This window comes from Aureococcus anophagefferens (assembly GCF_000186865.1).
Source record: "Aureococcus anophagefferens unplaced genomic scaffold AURANscaffold_6, whole genome shotgun sequence".
Lineage (NCBI taxonomy): Eukaryota > Pelagophyceae > Pelagomonadales > Pelagomonadaceae > Aureococcus > Aureococcus anophagefferens.
Genome location: NW_008705566.1, coordinates 2,448,652 through 2,466,432, shown reverse-complemented (window position 1 = coordinate 2,466,432; position 17,781 = coordinate 2,448,652). Strand labels below are relative to the sequence as shown.

The 17,781-nt window shown below is 72.2% G+C and overlaps 4 protein-coding genes across 4 annotated transcripts; 2 read left to right on the top strand and 2 right to left on the bottom strand.

Annotated features, from left to right (window-relative positions):
- Positions 1–3,239: 3,239 nt before the first annotated feature.
- AURANDRAFT_12570 (hypothetical protein) lies at positions 3,240–3,929 on the bottom strand (the record flags this gene model as incomplete). Its single annotated transcript, XM_009037414.1, has 1 exon — positions 3,240–3,929. A coding segment is annotated over one exon (690 nt), but the record flags the coding sequence as incomplete, so codon positions are not given.
- Positions 3,930–4,153: 224 nt separating this feature from the next.
- On the top strand, positions 4,154–4,537 carry AURANDRAFT_24297 (hypothetical protein; the record flags this gene model as incomplete). The annotated part of the gene is made up of 1 exon (XM_009037471.1): positions 4,154–4,537. A coding segment is annotated over one exon (384 nt), but the record flags the coding sequence as incomplete, so codon positions are not given.
- A 1,435-nt stretch (positions 4,538–5,972) lies between these two features.
- On the top strand, positions 5,973–10,103 carry AURANDRAFT_63303 (hypothetical protein; the record flags this gene model as incomplete). Its single annotated transcript, XM_009037472.1, has 4 exons — positions 5,973–6,802; positions 7,003–7,770; positions 7,911–9,093; positions 9,297–10,103. The coding sequence occupies 4 exons, from the start codon at positions 5,973–5,975 to the stop codon at positions 10,101–10,103; spliced, it is 3,588 nt and encodes a 1,195-aa protein (XP_009035720.1).
- Positions 10,104–11,872: 1,769 nt separating this feature from the next.
- AURANDRAFT_24700 (hypothetical protein) lies at positions 11,873–12,268 on the bottom strand (the record flags this gene model as incomplete). Its single annotated transcript, XM_009037413.1, has 1 exon — positions 11,873–12,268. A coding segment is annotated over one exon (396 nt), but the record flags the coding sequence as incomplete, so codon positions are not given.
- Between the last annotated feature and the right edge of the window lie 5,513 nt (positions 12,269–17,781).

Genomic DNA, 17,781 nt, shown 5'->3' with positions numbered 1-17,781 from the left:
GTCGGCCTTGCCGAGATCGCGGCAGAGCCCCCAGCGCTTCGCGCGGTGGCAGAACGTCCGCAGCTCGTGGTGCTCGATGGCCTGGTTGCGGTCCTCGTCCACCAGCATGCACAGGATGTCCGCCTGGGCGTCGACGTCGCCCGCGCCCGCCTCCGCGGAGAGCACGGCCAGCTGGCAGAATTCGGCGAACGTGAGCACCTCGTCGTGGCCGAGGTCCGCCGCCGAGAAGAGCAGGCACGCGGCGTCCTTGGCGTCCGCGTCCTCCCACGCGGCGTCGCCCCACCCGTCCGGCCCGGCCGCCATCGCGCCGCCGCCGGCCGCGTCCCAGGACGCGCGCGTGATCTGGCCTGTGCTCTTGTCCGCGAGCTTCACGTAGAGCTCGCGGAGCCGGCCGAGGTACCAGTCGGAGCCGTCGTCGACCTCCCGCTCGTCGAGCGCCTTGACGAGCGCCGCGTCCTTGCGCGTCGCGGCCGTGATGAAGTGGCGCATCCGGACGCGCTCCTCGTCGGTGACGCCGATCTTCTTCCATTTGCGGCTGTCCAGCCAGGCGAGGAGCGGGCAGAGGAGGACCATTCCGGCGACGATGGCCAGCGCCGTCTTGAGGTAGTTCCCATCCTGCACGTCCGCGGCGTAGGTCGCCTCGTCGTCGGCGTCCCAGAGCCGGCCGTCGTAGCCGAGCCGCATCGCGGCGTCGCGCGCGGCCTACACAGGGTTGGATGTCTTCAATGAAACCTGTCGCGCGACGCCGCGCGTGGGCCTGCCCGCCCACGGTCGAGAGCTCGCCCCAGTCGCAGCTCTCGCTCCACGGCTTCGGCGGGTAGCCGGTCTTCCAGTTCTCATAGGTCCAGCCGAGCTTCTCCCAATCGCGCCGCGTCTCCGGGCTCATGGCCTGCCACTCGCGCAGGCGGTCGATGGGATCGTTCGGCCCGAAGCGCACGATCTGCTTCCCGTCCCAGGACGGGCGCGGCGGCGGCGGCGCCGGCGGGTCCTTGAGGTAGCGGAGCGACACGCGCGGCTGCTTGAGCCACCGGACCGCGGGCGCGGCGCGGCGCAGCCCCACCATCGAGAGCATTGCCAGGATTGCTCAGGCGGCGCTTCAAAGGTTCAAAAAGCCAGCCGCGCCGACGGCGCGCCGAGCGGAGAGCACTCAGCATCGAGGTGGGACTCAAGCGAAGGCGCTCTTGACGCCCTGCGCGCGCGCCGCTCGTCGCGCTTCGCTCCTGCGTGCTCTTGACGCCCTGCGCGCGCGCCGCTCGTCGCGCTCCTTCGCTCCTGCGCGCGCGCCGCGCGAGCAGCGCAGCGAACAGCATGGTCCGCTTCGTGACCGAGGGGCGCGAGCAGGCCGGCGCCAAGCTCGTGGGTCCGGCCTACTACGCGGCGCACAAGAGCTCCGAGGCGCGCGCCGCGGCGGCGCGGGACGCCGGGCGGCTCTGCGAGAACGGCGAGGCCTGGGCGCGGCGCATCGGCGCGGCGCAGTCGCCCTACGAGTTCATCGAGCTCTGGTGGTCGCTGCCCGCGTCCGTGCGGGCGACGCCCGCGCCGCAGTCGAACGGCGAGTCGTGCCGCAAGTGCAAGAAGCCCGTCAAGCTCGGGCGGCGCCGCTTCATCGCGCGGGACTCGTCGACGCGCGCCGGCCGCCTCAAGTTCCTCACGAACTGCGACGGCGGCTGCATGGGCGGCGGCGTGTCCGTCATCGTCAACAAGTGGGCCGACTACGGCTACGAGGCCGAGGAGGAGGAGGCCGCCGACGACGACGGCGGCGCGACGGCGCGGCGCTGCGCCGTCGCCGCGAAGCGCGAGGCGGCGGCCGCGCCGCGCGCCGTCGTCGCGCCGTCCGAGATCGCGCTCGACGCGTGCTCGCTCCGCGTGAAGAAAGGCGACGAGGCGGCGGAGAAGCCCGAGGCGGCGCGGCGCAGGGCGAAGCCGAAGAAGGGCGCGAAGAAGCTCCTGGACCTCGGCGCGCCGGAGCCGGCCCCGACCTACGACGGCGACGACGCCTGGGAAAAGCCGGCGCCGCGCGCGCCGGAGCCGGCGCCGCGCGAGGCGGCGGCGCCGCAGGCGCCGCCGACGATGGAGGCCTTCCCGAGCCTCGGCGGCGGCTCGCCGCGGACCGTCGCCGCGCCGCCGCCCGCGTGGGAGCCGGCCTACGCGCCCGAGGCGCCGTCGTGGGAGCCGGCCTACGCGCCCGAGGCGCCGACGTACGCGCCCGAGGCGCCGTCGTGGTCGGACCCCTGGGCGCCCGAGCCGGAGTACTTTTCGCGCGAACCGGAGCCCTACTACGCGCCCGAGCCGGTCCCGCAGTACGCCGCCCCGGAGCCGGAGCCCTACTACGAGCCCGAGCCGCCGCGGCCCGCGGCGCCGTCGAGCGGCCGGCGCCGCAAGAGGCCGGCCGACATCCCGACGATGGTCGACGTCAGGGGCTCGTGGAAGCCCGGCGACTGGATCTGCGCCTGCGGCGTGAACAACTTCCACAAGCTCCACGGCGTCAAGCGCAAGAAGTGCATGGCCTGCGGGAAGAAGCGGCTGCCGAGCTGCCCCATCGTGGCCATGGTCGGCGACTGGATCTGCGGCGCCGACGGCTGCGTAAAGCACAACTTCTCGAAGAATTTGGTCTGCGCCGACTGCGGCGACCCGCGGTCGAGCGCCTGCGCGATGCTGCCGCTGAAGCACGGCTTCTGGCGGTGCCAACTCTGCGACAACGTCAACTACAAACGCGCCACGAAGGCCTGCCGCCAGTGCGGCGCGCCGAAGCCGGGGACCGCGGCGCCCGCCGCCGCGCCGAGGCCGACGCCGGCGCGGACCGCGCCGCCGCCGCCCGCGCCGCCGCCGAGGGCGCCGCCGCCGCGGGCCGCGCCGCCGCCCGTCGCGTCGCCGTTCGAGCAGCTCGCGACGTTCCTCGAGGCGTTCGGCCTGCGGCGCCACGTCGCGCGGTTCCGCGAGGAGGAGATCCAGAGCCTCCGGGACCTGCCCCACCTGACGCTCGACGACTTCATCGACATGGGGCTCTCCTTCGCGGAGGCGGACACGCTCGCGTCCGCGGCGCGGGAGATGCTCTAACGTTAGGGCGGCCACGGCGTGAGGTGGAACGTGGGCTCGGAGCCGAAGAAGGCCGCGAGGGGCGCGGCGCGCCAGTCCGGCGCGCCCCAGGCCGCGTCCTCGACGACGAGCGTGGACCGCGTCGGCGCCTTGCGCAGGCTCCGCTCGAAGTCGCCCCACGTGCCCGACGACGCGCGGTTGCCGTCGAAGAACTTGGACACGTGCTCCGTGAAGCGGTCCGCGAGGGCGACGCCGACGACGGCGTCGGCGCCCGCCGCGTAGGCGTTCTCGCCGAGCTTCGCCGACGCGACGCCGAGGACGTTCGGCGTCGTCGACGGCGAGAGGCGCGCGAGGAGCGACCCGGCCTGGCACGTGTCGGCCACGAGCACGAGGCGGCCGTAGCGGCCCTTGGCGCGCATCTCGGCGACGGCGTCGGCGATCTCGACGGCCGAGAGCTCGTCGCTGTCGTGGAACTTGAGGAACTCGTCGCCGCCGTGGCCCGTGAGGTAGACCAGCACGTTCGACGCGGGCCCAGAGTCGAGGCGCCGCGACCGGGGCGTCGACGCGCCGAGGCGGCCCGTGAGCAGGTGCCGCACGAGCTCCGGCGTCACCTCGTCGCCGGCGTAGTCGACGTCCGCGAAGAGGTGCGTCGCGTTCGCGCCCCAGTCGCCCGCGAGGTCGTCCGCGGCGCGCCGCTTGCCGTTCGCGGAGATGAACACGCGGCCGCGGTGCGGGTTCCGCCCGTCGAAGGTCGGGTCCTCGGCGAGGAGCACGAGCAGCCGCTCCCGGGGCACGCCCAGGCGCTGCGCGATGCGCCGCATGGCCAGCACGTTCGCCGCGTGGCGGTAGTTGGCGAAGTAGCGGCTCGCGCCCACGAGCACGACCCACGTGTCCTCGCCGCGGAAATTTGTGGTCGTCGTTGTCGCGGCGCGCGTCAAGCTCGCGACGAGCGCGTAGACGAGGGCTCGCATCATTATTGAGTGGTTTGAATGCAGGCGCGACGCGCCCATGCCTGTGGCAAAAAGATCAAAAAGTCGCTGTTTTCCCAGGGTTGCCTTTTTGCTGTCTCGATCTTGCCGCCGCGCCTCGACGTCGTCGTCGTCGCGCGCTGCCAGCCATGCTCGCGCTCGCGTTCAACCTGCTGGGCTGGTACAGCTGCAATTCGTTCTTCAACGTGCTCAACAAGCAGGCGCTGAACCTGTTCCCGTACCCGTGGGTCGTCGCCTGGCTCCAGCTCTTCGCCGGCGTGGCGCTCATCGCGCCGGCCTGGCTCGCGGGCCTGCGCACGGCGCCCAAGGTCGACGCGCACTTCCTGGGCGCCAACTTCCTGCCCATGGGCCTGCTGCACAGCACGGGCCACGCGGCGCAGGTCTTCTCCTTCGGCGCGGGCTCGGTGTTCATGGCGCACGTCATCAAAGCCTTGGAGCCGATCATCGGCACGGTCATCGGCGTCGTCTTCCTCGGGTCGCGGCCGTCGCTGGCGACGAACGCGTCGCTCGCGCCCATCGTCGGCGGCGTCGTCCACGCGGCGATGAAGCCCGGCGCGACCGTCGATTTGGGCGACCTCTTCGGGCCCGCGGCGAAGGCCGCGCTGACGAGCACGGTCTGCTTCGCCTTCGCCAAGGTCATCGCCAAGAAGCTCATGACGAAGCGCATCAAGGAGGAGCGGGGCCTCGACGCGCGCAACAACTACGCGCTCCTCACGTGCTGCTCGTGCGCGTGCCTCGTCGGGCCGAGCCTCTACCTCGAGGGCGCGGCGGCGCGGGCCGCCTTCGACGCGCCGGGCCTGGACCGGACGCTCGTGCTCAAGCTCGTCGCCCAGTCCGGCGCGCTCTACTACCTCTCCAACGAGTTCTCCTTCCAGGTCCTCGACCTCCTGGGGCCCGTGCCCCAGGCCGTCGCGAACGCGGCGAAGCGCGTCTTCGTCCTCGTCGCCGCGGTGCTGTTCCTCGGCGAGGCGCCCTCCCAGCGCAAGGTCGTCGGCAGCGCCGTCGCCCTCGGCGGCGTCCTCGCCTACGGCCTCTCGCGCGGCGCCGCGCCCGCGAAGCCGAAGGCGGCGTGATTGCGTGGGGCGCGCGGGTTTTGGGTTAGCTGCAGTTACACACTTAGTTCGTCTTACCATCATCGATGGCGCCGAGGAGCCGCTCCTTGAGGTCGGACTTGAGGCCCTGGGTGTCGAGACTGCGGTCGTCGAGGGCGGCCCGTAGCTGCGGCACCTTCATCTTGTCGATGTGCTCCTTCGTCAACTCGTCGGCCCAAGGACCCTCTTTGACCTTCGCGTCCGCGACCTTTTCGAATTCGTACTTCCCGGTCTGCGTGCCGAGCCTCGGTATTTTGGCGCGCTGCGTTTTTTTTAGAACTTCGACGGCTGCTTTCGACGCGTCTTTGTATGCGTCGAGCTCCTCAGCCAATCTATCCCTGTGCGCACGCAACTCCTCGACTTCCGCGGCTGCGGCGTTTCTTTCCTTCCGTAATTTTTTTGCGCGTTTCCCCGAGTCGCTCAACTCCGTCTCCAGATCGGCCTTGGAGCTCCGAAGCGAACGGTTGTTGATCTCGCTCTCGATCAGAGATCTTGTCGTTTTGAGGGCGGCCTTTGCGAAATCCAGTTTCTTTTTGGCGCGGGCGGCCTTTGCTAAGTCCTCTTTGGTGCCCACCCTGAGTGCAAGTCGAGCGCGTCTCTTTATTTCGTCCTCACAGACGGTATTGCCAAATTCCATCACGCGCTGCATGAGCAAGCACAAAATATCACGTGCGTCCTCCGTGGAGTGTTCCTCTTCAATCTTCTCGACTATTTTTTCCCACAGCCCATAGGCATGCTTTAATAAAGCTTCATCTGCCTCCATAGCCGCGCAGCCAAAGCAAGGGGATCTTGAAGATCCCCTTGGCCAAAGATCGCATGAAACGAGCCGGCACCATTAACCCCAAAACTACACGCGATGGGGGCTGCCCCATTGCGATTCCTGCTATTGCTAGCAGTAACATTTGCAGAAGAGAACGCCGTCTTCAGCGACGACGACAACTTCGTCTCGCCGACGGCGGCGGCGGACGCAACGGAGGCGGCGCTGAAGAGCAGCTCGGGCGGCGCGTCGTCGGCCTGGAGCGAGGCGCTCCAGGCCGCCGTCGCGCGGGAGGCCAAGGCCTGGGCGACGGCGCCGGCGGACGTCGCCGCCGCGACGCGGGACGCGGCGGCGGCCGTCGCCGGCGGCGCGCACGCCGTCGCGGCCTGGCCGCTCCGGGACCCGGCGGCCGCGCTCCCGCTCGGGCGCGCGTTGCCGCTCGACGCGCTCAAAAAGCTCCAACCAACAACCGACACGGTCGCGGTCCCGCTCGGCGAGACGGGCGTCGCGCTCGTCGCCGTCGTCGCCGGGCGCGCCATGGCGAACGCGACGGTGACCGTCGACGCGCCCGGCGTCGCGTGCGTCGCCTGCGGCGTCCATTTCGCGGCCGTCGCCGCGGGCGAGCCCCTCGTCGTCGCCCTCGCCGCGCGGGGCCGGCCGCGCGGCGGCGAGACGGCGGGCGCGCTGACCGTGCGCGCGGGCGGCCGCGCCGTCGCGACCGCGCGGCTGACCCTGGAGGCGCCGCCGCCGGCGTCGCCGTGCGCGTTGCCCGCGGCGCCCGCGTCGCGCGTCGCCTGGCTCGCGAGCGCGGCGCCGCGGCGCGCGCCGGCCGCGGAGCCCGTCGACGACCGGATCATCGACCTGGGCCTCGGGCGGTCCCTGGCGCTCGCGCGGGGCAAGCGCGCGGGGCTCGGCGTCTTCGCGGCCGTGTCGCGCGCAGGGCAGGAAAAGGGTGCGAAATTCCCAACTTCAAAGGCTCCGATCTCGGCCGTTTCCCACTCGTTTCGGCTGATTTTTGGACGAACGATCATCTCTCGGAACGGTCTCGAAGCATGGATGCTTTTTCCGGAACGCGCGCGCGCGGAACACTCACGTTGAAGAGAACTTGAATCACCCTTTTCCTGCCCAGGTCGCGCGGCGGCGCGGACCTCTTCGACGACCGGGGCCTGCGCCTCGAGCTCGCGCCGGACTGCGGCGCCTGGAAGCGCACGTCCGACGTGCTCACGCGCTCCCTGGACGACGGGGCGCCCGTCTTCGTCTGGCGCTGGACATCCGCGTGCGGCGAGTCGCGCGTGTCCTTCGAGGCGCGCGTCGCGCCGCGGGACGCGCGCGTCGTCGCCGCGGCGACGGTCGAGGCGCCGGCGCCCTGGGACGACGTGAGCGTCGTCGCGTCCTTCCGGCCGGGCGCGGCGCCGCTCGCGGCGGGGCTCGGGCTCCGGAGCGGCGCGCGCGAGAAAAGGCACGCGTGGACGTGGGCGCCTTCTCGCCCCCTCGACGCGCGCAAGGGCTCGCCGCCGGGCATGGGCGCCGAGGGCTCCGTCTGGGACCAGTTCGCCTGGCTCGGCACCGTGGACCTCGGCGCGAAGCTCCGGCTCCTCTCCGCGCGCGACCGCTCCGCGGGCGACGACGGCGACGGCCCGCAGCTCGACTGGAAGCTGTCGCCGCCCTACCCGGCGGGCTGGCGCCACGGCGGCATGGGCTGGACGACGGACGACGGCGTCGTCACGCTGCGCGCCTCCGGCGGGCCCGCGGCCAAGCACAAGCGCAGGGGCGTCTTCGGGAGGAAGGGCGCCGCCTCGGCGACGCGGCTCGACTTCTCGTTCGCGGTCACGCCCGCCAGGGCCCTGACCCCGGCGGCCATCTTCGCGCCGGAGATGCGGCGCTTCCACGCGAAGCAGTGGGACCCGCCGGACTGCGCGGCCCTCGCGAAGCGGGGCGTCCGCGGCGTCTCGCTGCACCAGGGCGGCCTGCTCAACCCGCGCGCGCGCCGCGCCCCGCGAGAAAAAAACGCCCGCGCGAGCCCCCGAAACGCCCCAGGTACATCAACTACCCGTTCCACGACGCGACGATGCACCGCCTGCGGCGCTACGCCCAGAGCTGCGAGGCCGCGGGCGTCGCCGTCTCGCCCTACTACACGCACCGCGAGACGTCGATCCACGCGGCGGAGCTCGCGCTCGCGTCCGCGCTCTTCCGGGGCACGGCGGACGCGCCGCTCGCGGCCTACGAGAGCAGGTCGCCCGACGGCAGGCCGCGGACGGACCGCACGCTCGACGCGCGCCTCGGCGCGGGCGACTACGTCCTCGCCTGGCGCACGCCCGTGCGCGGCGGCGGCGCCGGCGCCGGCGCGGCGCCGCACGGCACGGACGACGACGTCGCCGCGTCCGTCGCGGCCGGCGGCGCCTGGCTCCGCTTCTTCCAGCGCGGCGCGCGCCACCTCGCGCTCTGCGGCGGCATGAAGGGCTTCTACATGGACGGCATCTCCGCGTCGCCCGCGGCCATCGGCGCCGCGCGGCGCGGCGCCGAGCGCGCGCTGTCCAAGGTCGCGAGCAAAAAGAACGCGCCGCACCGAGCGCCCTTCCTCGACCTCCACGCGGCGAACAAGACGGCGGTCTACCTCGAGCTCTACCCCCACATGGACGCGGTGTGGACCGGCGAGGCGTCGAACTACGAGCTCGGGCCGGACCACTTCCTCGTGGGCGTCGCGGGCGTGCCCTTCGGCCTGCCGAGCCAGATGCTCAGCGGCGCCGTGCGCAAGCAGCCGCGGCTCTACTACCGGGCGCTCCTCTTCGGCATGACGGAGCGCGCGGGCTGGTTCGACAGCGACACGTCCCTCGCGCGCCTCGGCGCGCTCTGGGCCGTGGTCGACGCCTTCGAGCTCCGCGACTCCGAGCTCGTGGGCTTCTGGCGCCGCGGCGACGCCCGCTTCGCCGCGACGGCGCCGGGCGACTGCGGCGACCGCGTCAAGCGCACGGCCTTCGTCGTCGACGGCGCCGCCGTCGTCGTCCTCGCGAGCTGGGCGTCGACGCCGTGCGCCGTCGACGTCGACGTCGCGGCGCTCGGGCCGCGCGCGGCCGCGTTCCAGCCGCGCGTGCCCCACCTCCAGTGCGGCGCGCCGGCCGAGGACGTCGCCTCCGGGACGCTGCGCGTCGACGTCGACGCCGGCGGTGGCGCGGTCGTCGTCGCGCACGGGCCCGCGCGCGCCGCGGCCGCGGCGCCGCTCGTCCCGCCGCCGGGGCCCTGCCCGGCGCCCTCGGGCCGGCCGAGGCCGCGCGGGCCCGGGCCGGGCGCGCGGCGGGCCCGGAGCCCCGAGACGCAGGCGAAGGCGAGGCTCGGGAAGAGCGTCGGCATGCGCCGGCGAATCCCCGGCGGGCTCTAAAGTTAACCTTGAACGTCACGAACTGTGTGAATCCGGCGTTTTGTGAGAGCAGCCCCGACAACAGCGTCCGTCGTCCGACCATGCTCGCGCCGGGCACGGCGCGGCCACGGCCGCGGCGGCCGACGTCGTCCGGCGGCTACGGCAGCCGGCGCCGCGGCGGCGGGTCGACGAACGAGACGCGGGCGCGGCGCGAGGCGGCGCTGAGCGACCAGCCGTGGCAGAGCCCCGGCGTGCTGGCCCTCGTGGGCCAGGCGACGAGCGGGGCCAAGGACGTCGAGCCCATGCTCATCGAGGGCCCGCGCGGCACGGCCCTCCGCGCCGTGGGCAGCTCCGACGACCACCGCGTCGCCGGCGACGCGCTCGGGAAATGCGTCGCGCGCCGCAAGGAGCGCGCGGCGGCGAACGGCGGCATGGAGGTGCTGCTGCCGCCGCCGCGCGACCTCCGCGACGACCGCGGCCGCGACGGCCTGCCGCGCGTCAAGGAGTACGAGGACGCGCTCCCGGACCTGTCCCTCGGGCGGCCGTCGCGCGCCAAGGCGCGGAGCGACTACATCTTCGGCGCCGTCTACGAGCACGTCGACGCCTGCGGGCGGCCCAAGCTCGTCGCGTCGACGTCCATCACGCCCGAGCGCCAGTACCTCGAGGACGGCCGGAGCAGCAGCCAGGTGTCGCGCCTCCTCACGGCCGAGCGCGGCTCGAGCCGCGTCGTCTGGGCCGGCATCGGCCGCCGCAACGCGGGCGTCGGCGAGGGCGAGATGGCCGTCATCCGCCAGGCCGTCGTCGACGACCGCTCGAGCCGCCTCCGCGTCGAGAAGCTCGCGGGCATCAAGCCCTACTCCGCCCACGGGTGGTGAGGGTCGGGCGCGGGCGGCGTAAGAACGTCAGCCACGGTGCCACAGTGCGCATGCGACCCCCGGCCAAGACCAAGCCAGTCCCATGGTGATGTTGGCTCGCTTCGCCTCGCCACTGAGCCGGCGCCGCGGCCGCGAGCCACAGCACCGGGCGCTCGCCGAGGATGAAGCGACAACCACGGCTTGGGGCAGCCCATTCAAAGTGGGCATGGTCGACAGCACGGAGAAGGCCATACGTGCCTGGGGCGCCGACGCGCTTCGCCTTCTCTCGTTGCCGGACTTGCCAGACGACCTTCGGAAGATCGTCTCTACCGCGAGCGAGGCGATGTCGCAGCGCGTGGCCGAGGTGAATCGACGGAAGGAGCGCCGCCGCGCACCGGTTTCGCGCACCGCCACGAATTTGGGCGTGTCCCTGGCGAGCGAATTCCTTTCGACCGTGGACTTGGTCAGTCTTGGCGCGTGCTCTCGGGCGACGCAGAAGCTCGTCGCGGCAGACGCGACGTGGAGCGCGCACACGGCGCGAGACTATCCGGAGGCTGCGCAGCTGAGAGCCGTGACAGGCGCGCTCACTGGTCGGCCAGAGTACGTGCGGATGCAGCGGCTACTGGGTCGGAGACCGCGCACCATCCCTGGAATCGACGCGTACTCAGCTCTAGTGATATTTAAGCACCGCGGCGTCACCGTCATCGACGGACTCTTTGATATGAAAGAAAAAGACGACCTTGAGGGATTTGCGATCGAGTTCGGTGAGCATGATCTTGAGGAGCACTGCATAGTTGATCGAGACGAGCCTGCTGATGTATCTATAACCGTGTGCGTGGTTCGAAAGATCGACGGTAAATGTATGCGATTCATCAATAACGCGAGAGGCCTGAGTCTTGATGAGGGGTTCATGCGAGAACGTGGCTGCTTCCTGGAACTATATTTACGAGGTTGTGAATTTTTCGACCGTGACGATGAAGGAGGATACAGGCTGCGAAGAATCGGGGTGATTGAGATGGAGCTCCTCAATACCCAAGCGGACTGCACGGAGGAGCTTCTGCGACTGTGGGCCTACGCCGATAGTTGGATGTAAGACTCGCGGTAGTGGTGTTTGTGCACGCCCAGAGAGCTCTGGGCCCGGCAGGTCTCGAGAGATAGGCACGCCGCGCTTACGCCGCCTACTTCCCCCGCGCCTTGGTGACCTTCTTCATCTTGCCGGCGCCCGCGCGGCCCTTCTTGCGCTTGAAGCTCTGGCCGTTGGGGAGCTCGCCGTCGTGCGTGTCCATGACCTCCTTCGCGCCCTTCTTGGGCTTCTGGGCGCGCGGCGCCTCGAGGTCGCGCATGACGGCCATGCCGCGGTCCGCGTCGGCGCCCGCGGGCCCCGCGACGGCCTTGAACTTGCGCTTGCGGCCCTTGGCCTCGCCGCTCGGCCGCGCCTGCTCGCCGTCGAGCATCGCGTCGAAGTTGCCGAGCGACGCCGTCGCGAGCTGCGCGCGCGCGAGCGCGCCCGCGACGCCCTTGGCGCCCTTGTGCGTCTTCCGCGTCATGTCCACGGGCAGGCCCTCGGGCGCGTCCGGGTCCGCCTTGGCGCGCGCGGCCGCGGCCTTGATGAGATCGGACGCCTTCGGCGCCGCGAGGCGGTCGCCGTCGGCGTCGCGGCCGCCGTTGCGCGCGCGCTTCGCGCGCTGCTCGTTCTTCTCCCGCTGCGCCTCGTTCTTCGCGACGCGCTCCTTCTTCGCCGCGCGCTTCGCCTCCCAGGGGTCCGCCATGATGTCGCCGCCGGCCTTGACCTCGACGATGGGCGCGTCGTCCAGCGCCGACCCCGCGCGGTCGTAGCCCCAGGTCGGCGCCCACTTGTCGCGCTCGTCGTCCCACTCCATGCGGCCCTTCTTCTTCTTCTGGATGCCCTTCTCCTTGGCGAACTTGTCCCACTTGGTCTCGGCCTTCTTCTCCGGGCAGGGCTTCTCGCGCGGCAGCGCCGTCGTCGCGGGCGGCAGCTTCGCGATGGGGCCCACGGAGCTCCGCGTCGCCGGCAGCTCGAAGAGCGACCCGATGAGCGCCTGCGTCGCGCTCGCCGCCCGCGCCGTGAGGTCACCGGGGTCCTCGTAGGGCACGCTGATCGTCGACGCGAGGTGGTGCACGTCCAGCGACACGTTGTCGTCGTTGGCCTCGACGAGGGCGCTCATCGTTTAGGGTGCGTACGGCGCGGTTTTGCGGCAGCGCAGCGTCGCAGCGGCGGTCGCAGCAGCGCGCTGGTGGTCGTCTCAGCTGATCAGCTGCGATCGCCAGAGGGTCAACCAAGCTCGGGAGCCGTAAAGTTGCAGTCCGCGAGAAGGACGTCAGCATGTACGAAGAGAGGCGCGCGGGCGCGCTCCGGGGGTGCGGGTCCCCGGGGGTGCCTAGGCGCGGGCGTAGGCGAGGATGAAGTTGGCGGAGGTCGTGAGGCCGAGGGTCGTGAGGCAGAGCAACGCGACGCCGAGCGCGTAGTCGTCGAGGTTCGCCTCGCGGTGCCAGGGCTCGGCGGGCTCGTCCTCGCCGCCGCAGCGGCGCGGCGGCGGCGCCGGGCAGTCGTCGCCCGCGCCGCAGGCGCCGCCGCCGCGCGGCGCGGCGCCGATCCACTTCTCGAGCGCGTCGGCGGCCGCGACGACGCCGCCCGCGGCGCGGAGCGCGTCCGCGACGCCCCGCGCGCGGAGGCGGAAGGACTCGTTGGCGTGCAGCACGCGGACGGCGTCGCGCACGCGCGCGTCGCTCAGCGCGTGCTTGTCGATGACGAGGCCCGCGCCCGCGTCGCGGACGCGCGCCGCGACGTCCGGCTGGTCGCCGAAGAAGGGCACGCAGAGCAGCGGCTTGCCGAAGTAGAGCGCCTCCTGGGCCGCCGCCGCGCCGCAGTGGCTCACGACGACCTTGACGTCCGGCTGGGCGACGATCGCCACGGTCGACAGCGGCCCGAGGAGCTTGACGCGGAACTTCGGCGGGAGCGCGTGCGGCAGCGACGACCGCTGGTCGCTCGGCAGCGCCCAGAGCACGCGCCACTCCAGCAAGTCGCCGGCACCCTCGTCGCCCGAACCCCCCGACGCCGGCGGCTGCAGGCCCCGGACGATCGCGTGCGCCTGCCACGGCTCGACGCGCGGCATGCGCCCGAGGCACACGAAGACGACGCCAACTTCATCACCGCCGTCGTCGTCGGCCACGTCCCGCGCCTTCTTCTCCGCGCGCGCCTGCTTCTTCGCCCCCTTGCGCGTGCGGTGCGTCTCGGGCGTCACCGTCGCGTTGCCGCCCCGGAGCCAGCGCTCGACGAGCGTCGGCACGCGGACCGGCGGCGCGTCGTCGAGGGTCTGCGCCGACGTCAGCGCCGCGGGCAGCAGCGGCCCCGTGAGGACGACGCGCCCCGGCACGGGCCGGTCGTGGTCGAACCCGAAGGCCGTGTTCACGAGCGTGAGCTCGGACCTCGCCTGGGCAGCAAAAGAGTGATTCAACGTCGCTTCAACGTGAGTGTTCCGCGCGCGCGCGTTCCGGAAAAAGCATCCACGCTTCGAGACCGCTCCGAGAGATGATCGCTCGTCCAAAAATCAGCCAAAACGAGTGGAAAACGGCCGAGATATGAGGCTTTGAAGTTGGGAATTTCGCTCTCTTTTGCTGCCCTGGACCTCGCCCTCGCGCGGCCCGTCGCGTTGCCCGGCGCGCCCGGCTCGCAGGTGCCGACGCCCTCGCCTTCCACGTAGGACGCGGCACCCCGGCGCCCCAGCGCCAGCCCGCCGCTCCGCGGCACGCGCATCGCGGACGACACGAGGTCGTCGGGGCCCCGGTGCGGCCGGAGGCCGAGCGCGAGCCGCTCGCGGTTCAGCGCGAGCAGCGCCGGCGTCAGCGCCAGCGCCAGGCACCGCGGCAGCACGTGGTTGACGACGCGCTGCCACAACGCCATGTCCTTCGGGTGGCCCGTGCCCCACGCGGGCAGACGCGACGCGTTGCCGCCGCCGAACGTGTGCAGCAGGCTCGGGCTGTTCACGACGAGCGGCAGCCGGAACGCGTCGGCGAGATCCCGCGCCCCGAGCGTCGCCGCGTCCATCACCAACACGTCCGGCAACTCGCCGCCCGCCAGATAAGGGAATAGCGCCTCGTAGACGGGCCGCGCGAGCGGTAAATAGAGCTCGTTGACAAGCGACGTCAGCGCCGCGAGCTTCGACGACCGCCGGCTCGCCTTGCGGAAGACGGCGGCCGTGCCCGCGGCGGCGTGCGCCGCGCCGTGGTCCAAAACCTCGTCGGGGGCGTCGCCGCCGGCGGCCTTTGCGTGCTCGTGCCGCGCGACGCGCGTCGCGTGCAGCAGCCGCCGCGCGTCGAGCGGGTCCGCGGAGAAAAAATCGCTCTCGTCGTCCTCGGGCGGCGCCCCGGGCGGCCCGCCGCCGCCGGACCCGGGGTCCCAGGGCGACGGCGGCCCGCCGCTCCGCGCGCCGCCGGAAACGTCGCGCCGCGCGCCGTCGCCGCCGGCCTTCGCGTTGAACCCCCGCAGCGCCGCGGCCATGAGGCCCGCGGACCGGTCCGCGGCGTCGTCGCGGCCGCCGTGGCTCAGCCGGTCCGCGGCCTCGAGCGGGCCCGCGCTCACGAACCGCGCGCCTGCGACCGGGGGAGGGGACGTCGAGCGCGGAGCGTGCGCGCGCGCGCGCGCGGCCGGACGCCGGACGCGCGCCGGCGTCGCGCGCCCACTGCCGCGCCTCGACGGAGTCGTGCGTCGCCAGGGTCACGTCGTGCCCGCGGCCCACGAGCGCCTCGGCCAGCCGCACGAGCGGGATCACGTGCCCGTGGAGGCCGATGGATACCATGAGGACCTTCAGCGCGCCGTCCGCCTGGGGCAGCGCCTCGCCGTCGGAGGACGCGCGCGGCGCCATCAGCGCGACGACCCAGAGGAACGCCATCAGCGGCGCTCGACGTGCCATCTTGCTGGACGTCGTCGAGCAGCAGCGGGAGATGGGCGAGACCGGCAACCTGACGATGACGGCCGTCGAGTCGGCGTCGTGTCTCTCCGCCGAGGGGACGACGCGCGAGTAGGCCCGGCCGTCGCCGTGCCACAGGCGCCTGTGAGCACGGTGCCGCACGACGATCTCGCGTGTTTTCACATGCTCAGCAAATTGAAGTTGAAGTGGAGCTCACGGAGGCTCGGAGAGGTGAATTAGGGACCGACGCGCGCGACATAAAACCCCGCCCGCCTCACGACGCGGCCGCGTCGCCTTCCTCGGCCGGGAAGAGGCCGGCCATGCTCGGCAGCGCGCCGAAGAGGGAGTCGTGGCGCTTCGGCGGCGACTTCGCGGGCGTCGCGGCGCCGAGGTCGAGCTTCGGGCCGCAGTCGACGGACTTGGGCAGGGGCCGGTGGAAGGCCGGGTCGACGAAGGTCGTGAACTCGCCGAAGTCGACGCCGCCGACCTCGTCGCTGTTGAGCTCGCGCCAGATGCGGTCGAAGTGCTCGCGCGGCAGGCGGTGGCCGTGGATCCAGCGCACGAGCTTCCCCGCCTCCTCCTTGGAGATCTCGCCGTCCTTGTCGACGTCGAAGGTGTCGAAGACCTTGCGGAGGTCGTCGACGGACGCGCCGCCGGCCGTCTCGAACGCGAGGCGGAAAGCGACGCGGACCGCGTGGACGTCGTGCTCGCGCTTGAGCGACTCCTCGAGGACCTCGTCGACGAGCTCCTCGGACTCGTGGGCCAGGGACGCGATGAAGGACCCCGTCGCGACGAGCTTCCGGATCGCCGAGAGCACGAGCGGGATCGGCGCGACCGTCGCCAGCACGTAGGCCGCGCGCGCGGCCCGGGACCCGCCGACGACGCCGGCGGCGCACGTGCCCCCGGCCTCGAAGGCGTAGGCGAGCTTGCCGTAGCGCATCACGAGCAGCGCGCCGTAGAAGCAGTTCAGGAGCATGAGCGCGCCGACGAGCGCGGAGAAGAACCGGGGCGAGTCGCGCGGGAAGACGTCGCGGAAGGCCGGCGTGCCCACGGCGTCGGCCGCCGGCGGCGCGGCGCCCTCGTGCAAGAGCTTGGCGACGACGTCGCGCGTCACGGACGCGGACCGGCGGATCGTCCGGAGCTCCGCCTCCTCCTCCTGCTCGTGGACGCCCAGCGGGTCGTCCTCGTCGTCCTTCTCCAGCGTCTCGACCTCCTCCTCGTACTCGAGCTCGTTCGCCGTCGGCACCTCCGACCGGCGCCGCTCGCGCTTCTCGATCGTCGCCTCCAGTTTCTCCTCGCGCTTCCGCTCGCCGCCGGCGAGGAGCCGCGCGGTCCGCGCCTTGCGCAGCTTGCCGCCGAGGCACTTGGGCGTGGCGCAGCTGATGTTCTTCAGGAGCTGGGTCCACGCCTGCTCGAGCCGCCCCCGCAGCGACGCGGACCACGCGACGAGCAGCCACCCCGCGGCGAGGAACACGTCCGACTCGCCGACGTCGAGGCCGACGCGCGCGGCGAGGCTCTCGATGTCGAAGACCACGATCCGCGCCTCGTTGAGCGCGACGACCAAGAGCACGGCCGCCCAGCTCGCGACGCCGACCTCCATGAGCTCGACGATGAACTCGCGGAGCGCGCCGTCCAGGTAGAGCGAGAAGTCGAAGGCCATGGGCAGGTCGATGCGGTTAAAAAAGTCCTGGCGCAGCGCCGCGTAGTGCGCCGCCTCGGACCAGGACACGGTCGTCCGGCTCACGACGATGACGTCGTCGCACGACTTCGTCGCGTCGCCGCCCTTCCTCAGGTACTTGTCGTTGCGCCGGATGAGCGACGTGAGCGAGATGCCCTCCGTGGCGTGGTAGCGCGCCGAGATGCGCGCGCAGGCCTCGATGAGCGACGCCGCGAAGCCCACGAGCACGAGCGCGGCGACGAAGAGGAGCGTGTGCGCCCACTCGAAGCTCTCGACGGCCTCCTCCGGCAGGTCCCAGACGCCCTCCGCGAGCGTCAGGCCCAGGCTCAGCACGCCGACGAGCATGACCTCGTTCTTCACCTTGGACAGGATCTGGTTGCCCACGGACGACGCCTCGCCCAGGGCCTCGTGCAGCGCGTCGAGGCCCGTCTCCGCGGCGAGCGTGAACAGGACGAGCAAAAAGATGAAGATGGAGATGAGCCGCGTGTTCAGCCCTTCCTCCTCCTCCTCCGCATGATGGACGTGGGCGACCTCCTCGGCCAGCGCGCTGGTCTTGTTCCCCATGGCGCGTGTGGATCGCGGCAGCCCCGCGACGAGAACGGCGAGTTCGAGTCGGGCGGCATCGTCGACGGGTTCAGCCGGTGTTACCGTCGGCGGTCGGCAGCGCCGACGAGGACGCGTCGGCGTCGCGGCCGAGGCGGCCCGACGCGCCGAGGCGCGCGGCCTTGCTCGGGCTGTTGAGGCGCTGGCGCCGCGCCCAGGCGTCGCGGAGGTCGCAGGTGCGGACCTTCGCGGGCGCGTCGATGAGCGCGACGCGGAGCGCGTGCTCGTCGGCCGCGGCGAGGAGCTGGTTCCGCAGGAGGCGCAGGACGTCGGCGAGGAAGACGGGGAACTCGGCGGGCCAGCCGTCGAGGAGGCAGTGGTCCCAGACGAAGGCGACGGCGTCGAGCGGCAGGAGCGGCGCGAGGTACTCGTCGACGACGGGCCGCAGGAAGTTCGCGGCGCCGGTCGCGCCCGCCGCGCCGTGGGCGAGCCCCCGCAGGTGGCTCGCGAGGGCGGCGTCCGCGCGCTCGAGGTGCGCGAGCGCGTCCTC